The 17531-nt window shown below is 43.5% G+C and overlaps 1 protein-coding gene across 1 annotated transcript; it reads right to left on the bottom strand.

Annotated features, from left to right (window-relative positions):
• Positions 1–2380: 2380 nt before the first annotated feature.
• CRYGN (crystallin gamma N) lies at positions 2381–16484 on the bottom strand. The gene is made up of 4 exons (XM_085630123.1): positions 16338–16484; positions 9791–10039; positions 4905–5050; positions 2381–2616 (listed from the first exon to the last, which is right to left on the bottom strand). The coding sequence occupies exons 1-4, from the start codon at positions 16356–16358 to the stop codon at positions 2481–2483; spliced, it is 552 nt and encodes a 183-aa protein (XP_085486249.1). The 5' UTR covers positions 16359–16484; the 3' UTR covers positions 2381–2480.
• Between the last annotated feature and the right edge of the window lie 1047 nt (positions 16485–17531).

Raw genomic sequence — 17531 nt, 5'->3', positions numbered from 1 at the left:
AATCACAGAAGCAGACTGGCTCAGCACCCTCAGCACTGATCAGCCAAGCCCCACACACAGTTTTGACAAGGACATCAACAACTGGATCAAGAACTTTGCACCACACCCATCAAACCCAACAAGCATAGATGATCAAACAAGCAGGCCAGCTGGTGCACAGAAGACCTCTGAGACACCAGACAACACTGTAAACAGCTAGAAAGGGAATGGAGAGCCAGCCAGGACACCACCGACATAACAACCTACAGGCTTCACTAAGACGCTATCAACAGCAAATTTGAGACACCAAGAAAAACAGCTGCAAGGAGATCTCCTCGATCAGGAAGGATTTCCCCTCGCCCTTAGACACTGTCAACAACATTGCTGCCTCCCAACAACTCAACAACCTATCCAATTTCACCGCAACAAAATCGCAAACATCTACAGAAACTTTGCACACCAACCCAACCCCAGAGTACTCATTGCTAACCTACCCACCACCAACCAAGATGGCCACCTAACCGAATGGACAACTCTCACCAGAAATGACACAGCTGCAATCATGTGGACCATACACTCAGGGGTCCAAAAGAACCCATGTCTCCACCACACCTACAACCTGGGAACATCACCAATCAGCCCCACTCTGACCCATATCATCAACACCTCCATCACATTCTCCACTTTCCATGATGAATGGAAAACTTGCAGAAATCAACACCCTCTTCAAGAAGCCCACAGCTAACCCGAATCAACTGAGCAACTTCTGACCCATCTCCATGTGCCCCTATCCAGCCAAAGTGATTGAGAAGGCCATTAACAAGCAACTCACAACGCACCTCTAGACAACACACAATCAGAATTCAGAAAGTACCACAGAACCGAAACAACACTCATCGAGGCCACGGATGACATTCAAAGCATCCTGGACCAAGGAGAAACAGCGGTCCTCATCCTGCTCGACCTCTCTGTGGCCTTCGACAGGGTCCCCCACAACACCCTAATCAGAAGACTCCATGAGATTGGCATACAAGAATCTACTCTCACATGGATCTGTTCCTTCCTCACGGGAACAACCCAAAGAGTGAGGCTGCCAGACTTCACTTCAGAGACCAAGAAACTGATATGAGGTGTCCCGCAGAGATGGCACCGAAGTCTCACTCTTTTCAACATATACATGACACTGAAGCTCAACTCCTGCAAGACGGAAGTACTGGTCTTCAGCAACAAGACCTCCCTATTATTCCACCTAGTGGCCATCAGTGCTAGGACCAACACCCACAGACCACTCAAGAAATCTAGGGATCATCTTAGATGATAAGCTCAACATGATGGCGTAAGTCACTGCAGTGTACACCTCCTGCTTCAACATCCTATGCATGCTGCGAACGATCTTCAAATGGTTGTCTCAGAGCACCAGATGGACCATCACACAAGCACTCATGACCAGCAGGCTGCGCTACCGCAACACTCTATACACCGGAATCTCCAAACAACTTCTACAGACTCCAGAACATCCAGAATGCAGCCGCAAAACTCATACTCGATCTCCCACACCACACCCACTTCACACTGCTCCTCAGGAAGCTTCACTGTCTGCGCATTCACCAGCGCAGCCAATTTAAACTTCTCATGCACACATACAAAGCCCTAATCAACACAGGACCAGAATACCAGAACAGCTGCACACACTTTCACCAACCCACCAGACACCTATGCTCTGCCTCACTCTCACTCGCACACACTCCCCACATCTGTAAAAGGAAAACTGGAGGTCGCTCATTCTCCTACATCATACCCAAGTCATGGAACAACCTCCCTCGACACATCAAGCCTCCTCCTCACTTTTTGAGTTCGGCAAGAAGCTGAAGACCTGGCTCTTCATATAAGCACCTTGGGACCACACACCTACACACGTTGCCCAAGTGCTTGGATCCCCTTCAGGTGATTAGTGCGATATACAAATCAAAATAACATAACCATTGCCAATATTTCTCAGTGTGTGCGGTATAACTATGTACCCCATTAAAATTGGGGGGAGAGCAGGCAAGTACTGGAGATATTGAAGATGCATTCTCTCCCACTGATGAGCTATGTCTATAAGCTCTTTGTCTCAGTGAGATACTGTGTGTGGTGCAAAGGCAATTTCAGTGCTGTTTCAGTCTGTTACCAGGGGCATACACTACAGATTGTGGCTGTAACTGCCTAATATTCACTCTCTATTAAAGCAGTGTAGACATAGACAGAGAAGATTTCATAAAAACAATGCCTGATTTGTAGTGACATGTTGTGAATTTTTTCCTACTGAGGCAGGGATTGATTGGACCCAGCCCAGAAGTCACGGGTTTCAATTCAAATTCGTGCCAAGAAGCTTCTCATAAAAATCACCAGCCAAAAAATATTAGTTTAAGAATTTATTCCATGTGTTCAGTGACAAGAGGTAAAAGTTGCTGCACACTCCAGTGTCCACAGGAATGTCGTTCTGTATCCAACCAGCTTTGTTAAAAGTAGTTCACGACTCGTCTTATGGACTGGATGTTGGCATTCTGGCCCTGCCATTCGTTAAAGCTGCGGTAGTCTCCCCGTTCCACTATGTACATGCGCCCGCGGTAGTTGGGCTCTTCGTACAGCACCCAGCTAAAGAGAGAAAACAGTCAGAATTCAACAGTGATCAGAGAATCAAACTGGACAGCATCAGACAAACAGTGATGAGAAATCCAGGCTGAAATGTCCCATCCACCCCACTTTACAATCACTCCCTGCCCACTCCACGTGCATGTTCACTCTAAATCATATAGCAATGACATCAGACTGTGGTTAACCAACTGACAGTAGCCCTTGCCAAAATCATACAAGTTACGATGAGACACAGATTCCTAAACAATTCTGTGTCAAACATGTGAGCAAGGTTGTTACTAAGAGGCAGCCATGTTAGTTACAGATATCATTCATGTTGTAAAGAAATCATTGAGGGAAAGTGGTTGGCCTATCGGTAGCCAGAATTATTTCTTACCATTCGACATTCATGAACCAGAGGCATTTTTGCTGCCAGCTTTAACAACTTTAGCTAGTCGTAGTCTCATCCATACAAAGGTTGCCAATTGCAGTCCACTGTATATGGGATCAGAGGTAAACTGATGGTGCCACGTGCGTTTCTCTGACACTGAGTTATAACATGTCGATATGGGCAGTAAGTGGCCCTTCTTTTCTTCACAGACTAGTGACCCAAAGATTTAGACACATGGTACTGACATTGTCTTTATGTGTTACAAAATCCTCTAAAACATGTTCGACAGTCCATATAACCAGTTGTGCTGAAGCAGATCTGGGTCCTGGGAAGTGGGAATGTAAAATTTGGACTGAATAACCATATTTCATCATCGCTATATGAAAGATAGCAAGAAGGTGGTCAAGATTTCGACCAACTGCGACACTGTATAGAGAAATAATATGATTATGTTGTGCCTGATCCTAATATGGCCACTACTCTGGAAAGGATCTTTGTCCTTATCCAAAGTTTTGTTAATAAGAATTATGTTTGACAACAGAGCTATGGTTAACTGACAACCTAAACATATGCCAATATAGCAAGGTGCGACCATGGAGAAAGAATCATTCTGAAAACTGTGAAAATAGTGTTTACTATTTTCCACAGCATCCACCATTTTTGCACTGTTGTGACGCTCATGGAAAATCTAAGAATAAGAAAAGCGTGGCAGCATGAGTTTTAGTTTCCTTGTTTACAGGTGCTGAAACCAGAGCTTATCCAACCCTAGTGTTTTGCATGACATCAACAACTATTTGCCAAAATTCAACAAAAGAACGCAACACAACAGAAGTCATAAACAAGGAGGAATATACTACAAAGTTTTATTCCGCTCGATTTTGCAGAATCCTCTTCATGCTCCGTAGGTGGCACTCACCCCAATGAATACATTATTTTTACGTCGCCTTGCTACTTTCATTTTTTTTAATCCTTTACAACCTGTATTTGTACTGCTTCTTCTGATGAGAAAACGCAATCCTGAGTTTTTAGGTCCATTCATTTCCCACTCTTTTACGTGCCAGTTTTGTTCTAGGTTAGGCTTTCAGAATTGATTTCTTGATACGTCAGTTACCGTGTACCACACTAAGAAAATACATTGTAATATTTTTATGTGGCATAAATAATTATAATGAATTATACTGTTCATTAATGCTGACTGACAAAAGGTGAAAAAATCTCCTGAAACGTACTGGGATACATGGTTAAAAACCAGGAGGCATGTTTAAAAAAAAGAAACACAGCGCGGCAAGTCACCTTGCTGCGCTGCGTTACAGGGAAAGAGCGGGAATGCACCGTTTTCTGTCCTTTCCCCAACCTGGTGCACAATGGGCTGCTTAGCAACAACACATGAACCCTTGCACCATGGTGCAAGGATGCCTGCGTTGCATGCAGAATTGTTTTTGTGCAGGAAAGGGCACCTTCCTGCACAAAAACAATCTTGAGAGGCAGAATGCAGCACTCATAGAAAGAGGAAGCACCGAGGAGAAATAAAGATATTTCTCCTAGTTATGACTCTCCTGAGAAGGCATATCTTTTTGGCGCATTCCCTGGTGTAACAGTGATGGTAATTCTGGGAATACGTCAAAACCATGGGAATTGTGTGGGAACACCCTCGCAACTCCCATGGAATGCAACGCAGTGATTTGCGGTGCATTGCGTTACTCCAAATTTATGAAGCCACTCAGGGCCATGCAAGGTCTCCTTGTGTGGCTTCTTAAATTCCATTTTGGGCTTACACCACTTTGCATGGTGCAAGACCGAAGCAACTCCTCTTGCAAATATGCCCCCATGACTGTCAAAATCCGTTATGCCTGGTCACCCTAACCCCACCCCATTGAACAGAAAGGTTGTGTTCCAGATCTGCATGACAGTTACTTACGCTCCATCGCCGTAGACTTTGAGCGCATTCACGCAGTTCTTGTTCCAGCCCCGCCCTTGCAGGAATGGGCAGTCTTCACAGAACTCCATGCACTGGCCAGTGAAGTTGCAGCCCTCGAAGAGTTCAAGTCGGTAGTGCTCGCCATGCTGAAAGAAACAGACAGGTTAATGGCTGGACTCCTGCCTATTTGATCACCTCAAAATTGTTGCAAGCTGAATTAGTGACTTCATTTAAAGTCTGTAAGTAACAGTTATTACTATGCTTAAACTTATACATATTGTTTTATCAACCATAGAAGAATGGAAGTCTATGCACCTGCATTTGGATTTGAATGCATTTGGATACATCATAGCTGCGGACATAGCTCACTATATTAACAAATTTATGCTGATTCAACATTTCATCCATTTCGAGAGTCTTAAAAAGTAGTTTTAATTGCATAATAGTAGCAAATGGCTACCTTTAATTTGGAGAACAGTATTAAGAAACAGGCATTATTTTTCCAGCCAGGTTTGTGAGAATTCTCCTTTCCCACATAGGCACTATTTTCAAGGGACGTGTATACAATGATCACAGAATGACTCTAGTATAAAAGCCTGTAAAGACTGAAAGTCTGAGAGAGATGAAGGGCAAACACCTGCTCATTCTTGCCGAATATTACATTCAGAAAGTAAAAGATCATATTTGAAAGAGTAACTAACATATAAAGAATGCTGTCGCTAACAAGTATTAGGTGTTGCTTTTTGGTCAGCCCTAGGTAGCATTGCAGCTTCAGACATATCACTTTTGAATTTGTATAACATTGTTTGTGCTTTGATGAAACACAAGTCACAATATTATAAAAATGACTGTTGTCGTGTGTGTACAAAAGAGAACTTTTTCCTCTCTATTCTTGGACTCAGGCCAACTGGTATTTTGACACCTGGGCAGCTGGGACCTGCAACACCTCTTCCAACTGCATGTCCCATTCCCTATACATGGCACCACTTTTATATTTTAATTGGTATGGTCGACCTTTGAGTAAGTCCGCTGTAAAGTACGCACAAATGGTACATGTAGCTTAAAAATCCAGGGCCTTATTTATGAGGCCTTGCGACAGTTTTGCGCTTCCGTTGCTTTACTTTTTGTGACGCATCGGTGGCGTAAAACATGCCTCCTGTTGCGCCCGATTCACAAAGTGACGCATCTAAGCAGATGCGTCACTTTGTAAACCCCTGCGCTACATTGTACCTACGTCAGGTATAATGTATGCAGGGTGGGCGTTCCCACATTAAGTAAGCCTCGTAGAAGTGACACAGTGAAATCTACGAGATTTCACTGGGCCACTTCTAGGGTGCAAATGCGTCAATTTCTTACGCCTGCCTCACAGCAGGCATAAGACTGAAGCAGGCCCTTTCACATGGGGCTTGCCCCTTGTGAAAGGACACATTGCTGGAGTTGCGTCACTTTTGTGACACACTCCAGCAATGCGTCACTTTTGCGCCTACAGATACGTCAGGAATACTGACGTATCTGTAACTCCTTGCAACATGATGCGTCATACAGTAAATATGACGCATCCAGCATGTCGCAAGGAGAGCGCTATGAGAAGTGACGCATCGCTGCTTTCACGCAGTGATGCGTCACTTCTCATAAATTAGGCCCCCAAAGTCTAATGTGAGCTTGCAAAGAAAACTTTCTCTACTCAAACTTGGAGCACAACCCATAACATGGGCTTGAACACAACCATATGGTAATACACTGTGGGCTGGTGTGTAAAAAGTAAAAACGTTACCATGATTTTTACTTTTAATAATAGATTTACCACTTTCCAATGCATCTGTAAAAGAAAATTGAAAAGGTATGCTCAGTTGCCCAGTGCTAAACCCTGTAAAATGAAATAATTATTTTTTTGCAACCATACAGATAACCTTGATTTAGAATCATGTTTGTGTTAGTAGCGCTTAAAAGTGACATCAGTATTTTAAAAGATATGTTGACTAACTTATTTTGGGAAATGCCTAGAAGCCTCATCATGCACATTAATTTAAGTAATTAGGGAAAATAAAAAACAATTCATAAATATTATGGTATTACCTACACTGCAAAACGTAATTTTCTAGGATTATCACACTTCTGCCTCAACATTTTACCAGCGTGCTCAGGTGGCACAATCATCTCCCTTCAATTATCTCTAATGGGGCTCAAGATTAATTATAGGTTGTCACGCCCTATTGTCCCTCATGAGAGGTGGTCAGGTGACCAGTTTCAAAGCTTTCTCCATGCAAACGTCTTCCTGCCTTGCATTTCTCTCCAAGATCATATCCACATGTCAATAGATGCTAGGAGACACCTCCCTTACAGTCATAACAGACCAAAGGCGCCTTCGACCATGGGGGCTTTGATCCCCTGGGGGATGGGCTGGAGTTGACTGCTTTTGGAGGGGGTAGGAGAGTGGAAAACAAAGCAAGTTTAGGGCTGCCATCCTGAAAAGCTCTTATCTAAAGAACTGAGGGACAGGTCATTCTAGGGTAAGGCAACACTTTGAGACAAGAGAAGAAAGTATGGAAAATGTATATTGATTCATCTAAGGCAGTGGTTCTCAAACCTTTTAGAACCACAACCCACTTTTCAGAACAAGAAACTTTCATGGCCCACCTACCTTTAATGGATATGAGACGGAGTGATTTTTTACGTAACTAAAGCACTGTGTGGTAGCACATTGTCATTTACAGACCGTACATTTTCCTTTGAAATGGCCACTAAATTTGCACAGACGTACAGTTTTACTGATACAAGTATAAAGCACACAAATTATGTGTGGAAATCGGGTTTCTATGAATATTTATTATTTGTGCATCACCAAGTAAGTGTCTTGATTTGTTTTGATCCTATTAAAACCTTTATGTCCAGCACACTTCAGAATTATAAAAAAAAGTGCTTCATTTTTGCTTTCTTAAGTGTTGGATGCATACAGTTCACTTACAAGTATACACAATGTGTTGTGTGTCCCATTAAAGATTTCCAACTATAAGAAACATTTCAAAGTCTGAAGGTAAAACCTTTGACTGATACAAAGCACCTAGGTTTGACCTCACAAGCTGACCAGCCTAAATCCCAGACTACCATAAATCTTAATTGTGGTGAACAATACCAAGTTGCTAATTTCGCTCCATCGCCCCAAACCTGGTCCGCTTCAGAAAGTGCCTAGGTCCCAGTCAAAGGCAATCCATGTATATACATGTTATTTCGTTCCCATTGTTTCTTATGGGATGATTTTGGTATTTTAATAAACACTCATCCCTACATCGAATTTTCTTCATTTTGTTCTTTTAACTAATTTGGTTTGATAATTCTACCTTTCTTATTTTTTAACTGTGTTGTTGTTTTGGTTTGCAATTTTCTCTCAGGAAAAGTTTGATGCTTGTGCCAATCAACCAACAGAAGCTAGGGATTCCTTGCAGAAACCTGTTTACTTATTAGGAATTTGAATGTTTTGACTTCATGGGAGCACAGCCTATATCATGATGGTGGCCTTTCTCTCCCATAGTTTAACAATCTGGTTTCCTACAATGTGACAAGCACATGAAAAGTTATCAGATTTATGAGGTTTTAATGTTAGCCATTAGTGGTGGGTTGAACAATAAGGCCTGAAAAATGTTATCTAGGATTCAAAACTCTTCATTATCATTAGAAAAGTGCAGCCAAGAGCTTATCACAATTTTCAACAATTACGCTATTACTGTAAATGCAGAGGCGCGTGGTGATTCTACACCCAATCAATTAAATCCTGTGAGTGAATGGTTACCACAAGCAATAGGCTAGGGAAAATCATGTGATAAAGCATTTTGCACATGGACTAGCAGATGTTATTCCTGTCTGTTTTGCACTGTAACCATAATCCTGTAATAATGTTGTTTAGTACAGATATTTCTGCTTCTTGGTATTAACCTGGAATTAATGTGGGACTCTAAAAGAATCTATAAGTGACTTAAATTTAGAATTATTGTAAAGCAGCATTACGCAGTCAAATGTGTGTATTGTATGACATTTGGCAGAAGGGCCTGAAGAAGAGAACTGCCCTAAAACAAACAAGCATACCCATGAGATCACCACTTCTCTCACCATAAGGCTCTTAATTGTCTGGCATGTGGGGAAAGGCACAAAGCAATATTAAATATACTGTGCCTGCAGGGGAGGGGAATTTAGTATTGTGTGTGTGCGCACGTGCATCTGTGTGTGTGTGTAAGTGAGTGTGAGAGAGAAGGAGAGAGAGAAAGAACTAGGTGTGAAATCCTCCGTACAAGAATGATAGATGATGGGTAAGCGCAGAATTAGGTGACCATCTTAAAAATCTGTAACTGCAGTGTTTAATTTGAGCCGGTGGTTTCCGGTGCTCGGCACCGGCACTTAATTGTCAGCTCCAGCTCTACTGACAGAGAACCACATGGTGGTGCTGTCTGTTTAATTTAAGATGAGCACAACAAATGTGTTTATTAGTCAAATCGCATTGAAAAAGAATAATACCAGCCTCTCACACCATTATTATAGCTTTGTGTGGCCTGAAATAGTCTGAATTGTCACAATTGTAGGAGTGCAATGGTTGGGTGTTATGTTGGTACTCTCATTGGCAGTACTGGCAGGGGCAATGCTTGGTGTGGGCTGCAGTGGCCCTCTGAGAAGTGCCCCGGCGCTTAATTTTTTACAAAGTAAGCACTGTAAATAACTGAACACAAGAATCTACTGCTGCTTTTAATGTGAGGTTCTTGGTCTCCACAACTGAAACAGACAGTGAGTGTTTTTATGTTGGGATTGTTTGATCTATGTGAACTGAGTGACATGGTAGGGTAAGTATAACTTCCATTGCCAAAGAGCACACAAAGGTCTTGCAAATATATCTTTCTTACCATTCTGACTGGTCGTGCTGATCCCATGTGGTCATTATGCCCGTTCCAGCGGTGAAAGTCAGGATATTCCCCACGCTCCAGGATATACTGCTGGCCTCGGAAGTCGGGGTGGTCAAAACAGGTCCAGGCTCCGCTCTCAACACGGATAGAGTTCACTCGGTTCATGAAACCCCTGTCCTGAAAGTTGTCGCAGTCGCCGAAGACTTCCAGCTTCCTGCCTGTAAAGCATTTCCCTTCATAGAACACGATCTGGAACAAGAGAGGAGCAAGTATTATGGTTCAGGAACAGGCCAGCTGCTTATGTCCCATACAAGTGTAGTTAAACCTAGACATGATGGGAGATGAGACCCAAGATGGGATTCCAAACTGCAAATCCTATGTCTCAGAACCATAATCAGATGTATAGTTTTGTACAACAAAAGGTGAAATAAACAGAGGGCTGATGCCTTTTATGTAGATCTTTGAGTCCGGAATCAGATGGCATTATGTATAAAGGTTAGAGGGATAGGTTTATTGTATAAAAGAGTAATAGCAAACCAGATCTTTTTGATATCATAAAGAGTCAAAACAGCACTTGGACTTTGTTGTACATGTTATGAGATTTCCCATAACTGAAAATACTCAAGCTCAATGTTTGTATTTATTTTGTCCCTTTCTTCCAATTCTCTTGACCTTTTTTCAAAATTCACATAAGCTTGCAACCAGGAATTAAGTGTGGGCCAGAGGCCATACTAGACAAGAGGGTTTGTTAGAACTTTTATAAATATGCCCAATTTTTGTTAATTGAGGAATGGCCTGTCTCTTAGAACGCCTGTGTTTTCTGGCTGAGGAAATGAGGTAGAGTGAGGTATAGTGACTTATGCAGGAAACACAATATACGCTATGAATGGAGGCCACAATTGGAGATCAAGTCTCAGGATTATACATTCATCTTTCACTTAGTCCAGGGAGCATGGAAGCAGACTATCGGGGCTATTCTTACGCAACTCTCATCGTTTTTGACACATTCCCAGATTTACCTGAACTGGTAGGCCTGTAAATGCACCAAAAAGATACGCTTTCCCAGGAGAGGTGTAACGAGGAGAAATATCTTTATTTCTCCTCGTTACTTCTTCTTTGTATGTGTGCTGCATTCTGCAGCACAGATGGAAAAAGAAATATGCCTCTCAGGATTGTTTTTGTGCAGGAAGGTGCCCTTTTCTGCACAAAAACAATCCTGCATGGACTGCAAGGGTGCCTGCGTTGGCGCTAGGCTGCCAAAAGTGCGGCATCACTGGAGTAGGGGCAGGATTGCGCCGCAATGCCTAAGATAAGGCACATTCCTGCCCGTTTCCTGTCACACAGCGCAGCAAGGTGACTTACTGCGCTGCACTGTGCAGGGCCGGACTGGCCGTAGTGGGCACCGGGCGTTTACCCGGTGGGCTGCCAGTGTGGGGGCCGGTTTGGGGCCCCTGGCGGGTCATTTTTGTTACCGGGGCCGGCAAGATCGGCCCCCGGTAACAAAATCAGCTGAAACCGGCCTTAGCAAACAGCTCGGCTGCACCCCTCCCCCATCCCCCGGAGGGGGGCCGGACGAGCAGTTTGCCAGGGCTGGTTTCGGTTTCCAGTCCGGCCCTGGCACTGTGTGACTTTTTTGTAAATAGGTCTCTGAGTTTTGTGAGGAAATTGAGTAGTTTTCCTGTTTTTGTACCTCTTAAAAGCAACTTTAATGTGACTGACTCAAACCAATTCCGACTGGCTTCATAAGCACGAGTCTGACCAAATGAAACACTATTGACATCCATCTGATTTAGGTCAAAGGTGTCAGCTCCAACAAAGTCCTCAGTTTTTCAACATTCTTTGATGGATAAATTGAGTATCATCAAATTGGATAAAAAGTTACAACTGTTGTTTGCTGTCCTTGGAAAAGGCAAAAAACTGTTTTAAGCTCTACCTAAAAAAACAATGTATGTATGAAGACACTGAAAATCCACAAATTGCATTCTGAGTCAGACTCCGTTTTAATATAAAAAGTGTAGTGGAAACACACCCAGGGTCACCATATATCGCTATCCTTACCACAGAGCAAGAAACACACACAGCACCCATCTGTGGTTCATAAAACCCGAATTTAAATGAAATTCATGTTATAGGCCTCTTCTCTAACTTGTCTTTAGAATTATTTGCTCAATGTTTTGTTTGCACAGGTGCCAGAATGGAGACGAGAAGAGGCTGAAAATCCATATTTTTTAATACGTGCTATATTTCTTGCTGAAATTCTATCACTGCAAACAAAGTCGGTAGTCTAGCGGCACCGCCATCGCAACTATCAGATGGCATCTGTATTTGGTTAGCGCTAGCTTGTTCCAGCCGAGGCAAAGTGATGTCAGGCACTGTGTTTTTTAACAGAAAGGCGACGAGCAGGGGTCAGACGTCAAACCACAGGGGGAGCGTGTATCTGCAACGTGACCGCCATGTGTTGTGTGAAAACAATCAGAGCTCCCAGGGAGATCTTTCCGGGGCCTGCTCAATGGCGACACATGCTCCACGTGGACGAGCGCGGTACTGCAGCTGCATGAAGTGAAATAAAAATAAAACTGATAGTTTCAAGAATCATTCTGTTTTTTAATCGATCGGGGGACAGGTGCCAGCGCCCACTCCTTCCCCCTTCAACAAGAAACAATAGCCTTTGTGTTAGCTTGGTACAAAAGACAGGCACTGCTCAGAAGCACTAGATTAGATCTGAAACATGTGAGAAATGCAGTGGGCTTTACTTTAAAAAGTCCATGCAATTGACATACACATTGTGCTTTTGCAGGTATATTATTTTTGTTTTTATTTTTTATGCTTGCATAATAGTATAACTCTTATGATGAAAGTGCTCTAATGTTTTTATAGCACTTTTATTAGGTCTTGCAAAACAAGACAGTGGATTCAGTATTCATCATTATCCATAAACGACTCTCGGGCAACCCAGGTTCAAGTGTGAGGAAGCAGCCTCATATCTGCCATAATACAGATAAGAAGAACCGGTACAGCAGCAGGGACCACAGAGGCATGTTTCAGGCATCACCAGCGCAGCGGGGTGTCCCCAAGGGTCAAGCTGGTTCCGGTTAACCCGGGCCCTGTATGAGTGATCTATCTAGCTATAATTTACAGCCCATTCCGGCACTGCAGCAGGCATTCATCTGTCCTATTGGCCACTGGGCCTTGTTGAAGGAGGTATTGTCTGAGCCAGGCCCATATGTCCTTGGGTCTGACCTCTGGAATCTGCATAGCAGCAAAGTCTGAGACCATTCTCCCCCATACGTAGCCGGTCTGCAATCCTAGGGGCTGGAACTTTCGTCAACATCTTCAGGAGTCAGCTCTTCGCAAACGTACGCAGGGCAGCCACTAGCTTACGCTCTGTGGCAGGAAAATCCATGACATAACCCAGTAGCAATACTCTGGGGGTGCAGCCAACTGAAAAGCCAACAATATCACCAATGACGTGTGCGGTCTCAGATGAGTACAGCTCTACCTGCGGGCATTCCCGTGCCAGGTGGAAGAAACCCGCCGGGTCGGCTCACCATTGTGTGCAATAGGAGGCTCTGTCTGGGTCCATTCTGTGTGGCACAGCAGGGGATCAGTGCAATCTGTTTAGGAATTTAAAATGGAGGAGCTTATGATGGTAGTTGATGGAAACGTCTTTTGCTTACATGCAACAGTATTTCCAGACCTCGGATTGGATCCCTTCCCCTGTATCCGTTTCCTACTTCCCCAATGCCATATATGGGGCTACATGTTGGCCAGCATCAAACAGCTGTTACAATAACCTGGAACCACCCATCTTTAACCCCCAGGATCTCTAATCATCTGAGTGAGCGGGGTGAACTCGTCTGGTTTGTCAGGACCACTGCCACCTCGACCTAACAGCATGTCTAATTCTGAGGTAATCAAATCTATCCAGAGTGGTCAGTGTCTGCCCCTCCCCATATTGTTTGTAGGACAGGAACTTTTGGCTACAAATATTTGCCCAAGAGTCCGCAGCGCAGCTATCGCAAGCCTAGTTTGGAACCCTTTATCTAGTGAAGTAGGTATACCCGGATTTTCCAAAATGGGGATATCATGCGAATATTACGGTACTGCGCCATCCGCCTCGACCATGGTCCATATCAAACAATTAGTGCGCCAAACCATGTGGATCAAGTGTGTCGGTAACGGTATTTGTAACATAACACTAGTGCCTATCTTTTCAACCGTTATTTGATCTTTTTTTATAAGCAAGAGGGGTGCCCTGTTTCTTGAGGTTACCAGTATACCTCATAATGAGGGCTGTGTGGTAATATCTCTGCAGGTCTGGGACCTCAAACTTCCCCTGTCATGCGGAGGCGTCAGAGTCTGCCATGGGAACCTGGAATTACGTCCCCACATAGCAGTCTGATGAGCAGTGATTTAACCCTGCCAAAGAAATTGTGACAGTGATGTTAATTAATAAATACAATAGCTCTAGTGGCATGATCATTTTAATGAGAGCCTCTCTGCCAGCCATGGATAGCGGCAGCGAGACCCAGCGCTCCCCCTGGTCACCGAGTCTATCTAGCAGCGGACCATTATTTTCCTGCAGAATCTGCTGCTTTCTCCAATTCATAAAAATGCCCAAATAGCGGACCAATGCCTCCCTCCAATACAAGGGGTAGGCCAGTTGTGTTTGAACCAAGGCATCAGTGAGTGGCACACCTCTGATTCCCCCCAATTAATACCGATGCCTGACAGTTTCCTGAAGCGCATTATTTCTATTATGATGGGAGGGAAGTTAATATCTGGGTTTTTGACAAAGAGCAAAATATCGTCTGCATGCAATCATAGTAGGACCCGCTTCTCCGGGAATGCAATGCAGCAGTGCAGATGAATCGACCGCAGCCACGTGGCCAAAGGCTCTGTGGCAAGAGCAAACAGCAGAGGAGACAGTAGACAAGGGGCAACCCTGCCTGGTCCCTCTATAGATTGTGAGGGGCTGTGAAGTGCACCAAAGCAGTAGGGCTAGTGCATAGGAGATCTATAAGTCCCACAAGTTTATGGCAGGCCCGCAGTCTGCACAGAACACAAAAGCGTTGAAATATACTGATCCAAGTTGTCTTTATAAAATGTGTTGGCAACAGGACCTCTGTGCTGATCCCTGGAGGCCAGCACCAAACCAAACTCCTGAGATCTAGACAAGAGGGATCCAAAGAAAACATTTCAACTAGCATTCTTAACTCTTGATGTCACAACACATCTCCTTCCCTTAATAACAGAAGATATGAACCTACAAACATGAAAATAGAAACAGAAAATCACATACAACAATGGAGAAATGAACAGAAGTAAGTCAGGAAGAGTACACTCAATAAGCTTGTTTTGCCTGACAATATCCCTCAACCAAACCGGGGAACTGCGTGAGCTTTGAACTAGGCCTCGTGGACCTCCGTGGTCCGGAGCTTGAGCATCCCGAGCCCATACACCATTGTACCTCTATTGTCCACAACTTGAATAGGCACTGCCCCCATAACATATCCTCATCAGTCATCATCATCCAACCACCACTATGATGATCATGATCCACACCTGGCTCATCCCTCACAATTCCTCTTTTTTTTATATAAAGCTGCACGCCTATTTTCTACCTCTGGGCATCTACCACAAGTCCTCTTCACTTTGAATGGGCCCCTGAACTTGAACAATGTACCTGAACTTCTCCCATACTTCAGATTGACCCAATCTACTGCCTCAATCAACCTAGGAACCACAAAGGGTGGATTTGTTAATCCATTAAGACTAACAAATAGCACCCTGATTCTGGGCGGCAAATGGGTTCTGTGGATGCAGATGTTCAAAGGACATTTTTTTAATCTTGCAGGCACAGCAATATCTTTGCCTAAACCCAAGATGTGAAAATAATGGCTCTACCCCATGATAGTCAAGTTTTAAAATACCTAAATCCTATGTTTTAATACATTGTATTGCTCTGACTGAAAGGAATATTCTATACTGGTACAAGTACTTATGTTTCCAAAGTCATATAAACTCTTTCTGCCAATTGTCGACTAAAATGTAATCTATGATGTAACCAAGAAATAATGGAACGTTCCATCTCATCAGTACACTCTACGAAAACTCAGAAGCCTTGCACTCTTTTGCAACCACCATTCTATCGAGAGTTGTCACACCCCAAAAGAATGGCCAAAAGAACAGGATGGGGCACGAAAACATTCTCAGAGAAACAACAGCGAGCTTTGAATTTCCTAAAAAAAAAAGTCAGTCTTCGGGTGTGAAGCGTGGGCCGGGAGATATTTCCAGCCGTCAAAGCCACTTTTGACAAAATAAAGCAATGGAATGCTCCAGGTCAAAGGCCACGGCCATTGCCATCAGGAAAACCAGCCCAGCCGTCGCAGTTACTCAAAACCACCTCTGCGAGTGGCTACCTGCTTTGCTCCAAGGCCTTTAAAAACCGGTCTCGGGAGTAAAAAAAAGGCAAAATAATTACGAAGAGTCCCTGCCACCTTTTGTCCAGCAGCACGGCGAGGCGTTCGCCAATCACTTTACTCACTTTTCCGGAATACTGAGACATGTTTCCACTGGACGCCGTCCAAGCTGCAGCAGAAGCCAACCAATCTGACAGTCAGAAAAAGTTGGACACCCCAATATATATGTCCGGCCGGGCGCGAGCCGGCCTCGCGAGACCTACCTAACAAAGAGGCTGCCACAGAGGCTTTGGAGCATTTGCTGGATAGACAGAAAGGCCGCGCGCCGGGCCCTGCTGATTCCAGACTTTTGGATTAGTGCACCCCATTGGACAAAAGATTTGCTTGGCAGGGATTTGAGTAATCAGTGTTTGCTCGCGTTGAGCCCTTCATATGTTAACATACATTGTATGCCTCCGGCTGCACACAATCTGGAACAAGTTGGGGGGTGTTGCCAACAGTTTTTTTTGTTGGACTCGTTTTACATTTTACGTTCTCTACACATTCAAGTGGCAGTGAGAATATACTTCATATTGTGGTGTCAGAGTTATCCCCAGAGCTGTGGCAGTCTGTAGGTTCGAAAACGGGCGATGTAGAGTGTGGACATATCCAATCGTTCATTAAAAGTTGGAAAAAATAAGTACATTGACAAGGGTGTAAATAAAACCTGTCATTTGTGGTCATTATTAAGACCAGTCTGTGGTTATTATAGTGAAATGTTTGCTATTATTATGGTATGGCATTGGGTAGTACTACATTATAGTTCTGGTTATTACTCATTTTTATGGCTATTCTTATAATATGTTTATGGTTATCACTAATAACATATTTATGAGGACTGCTTAGGTCTCCCTTTGGGAAAAAAGGAAATGCGACCCTGTGTTGCAGATACGCAGGTAGTCCGACAACTTTAGCAGAAGTCGTTCTGGACAGTCTCATCAAAGAACCAAACAAGAACAGATATTTCTACAAACTGTGCTGCAGAAATACCTTTGAGCTATGTTTTTATAGAAACCAAGCATCAGAGTCATCACTCACTAAAAGAATGTATTTGGTCAGTAGTTTCCACATTGCCCCCCCCCCAGTCAGTAAAAGGATTAACTTCTATAACTAGTTTTAGCAAATATGTCTATTTTCTTGCTTTATACACTGTACATATGTGCAAACAGAAGAAGGAAGCGAAAGATAGTGAAACAGTGTTATGTTATGTTATGTTATGTTATGTTATGTTATGTTGCATCAATATAAGGAAATAGGGATCCCCAAAAAAGAGATCACGT

This window comes from Triturus cristatus, chromosome 10 (assembly GCF_964204655.1).
Source record: "Triturus cristatus chromosome 10, aTriCri1.1, whole genome shotgun sequence".
NCBI lineage: Eukaryota > Metazoa > Chordata > Amphibia > Caudata > Salamandridae > Triturus > Triturus cristatus.
This window is presented reverse-complemented; position numbering and strand designations above follow the sequence as displayed.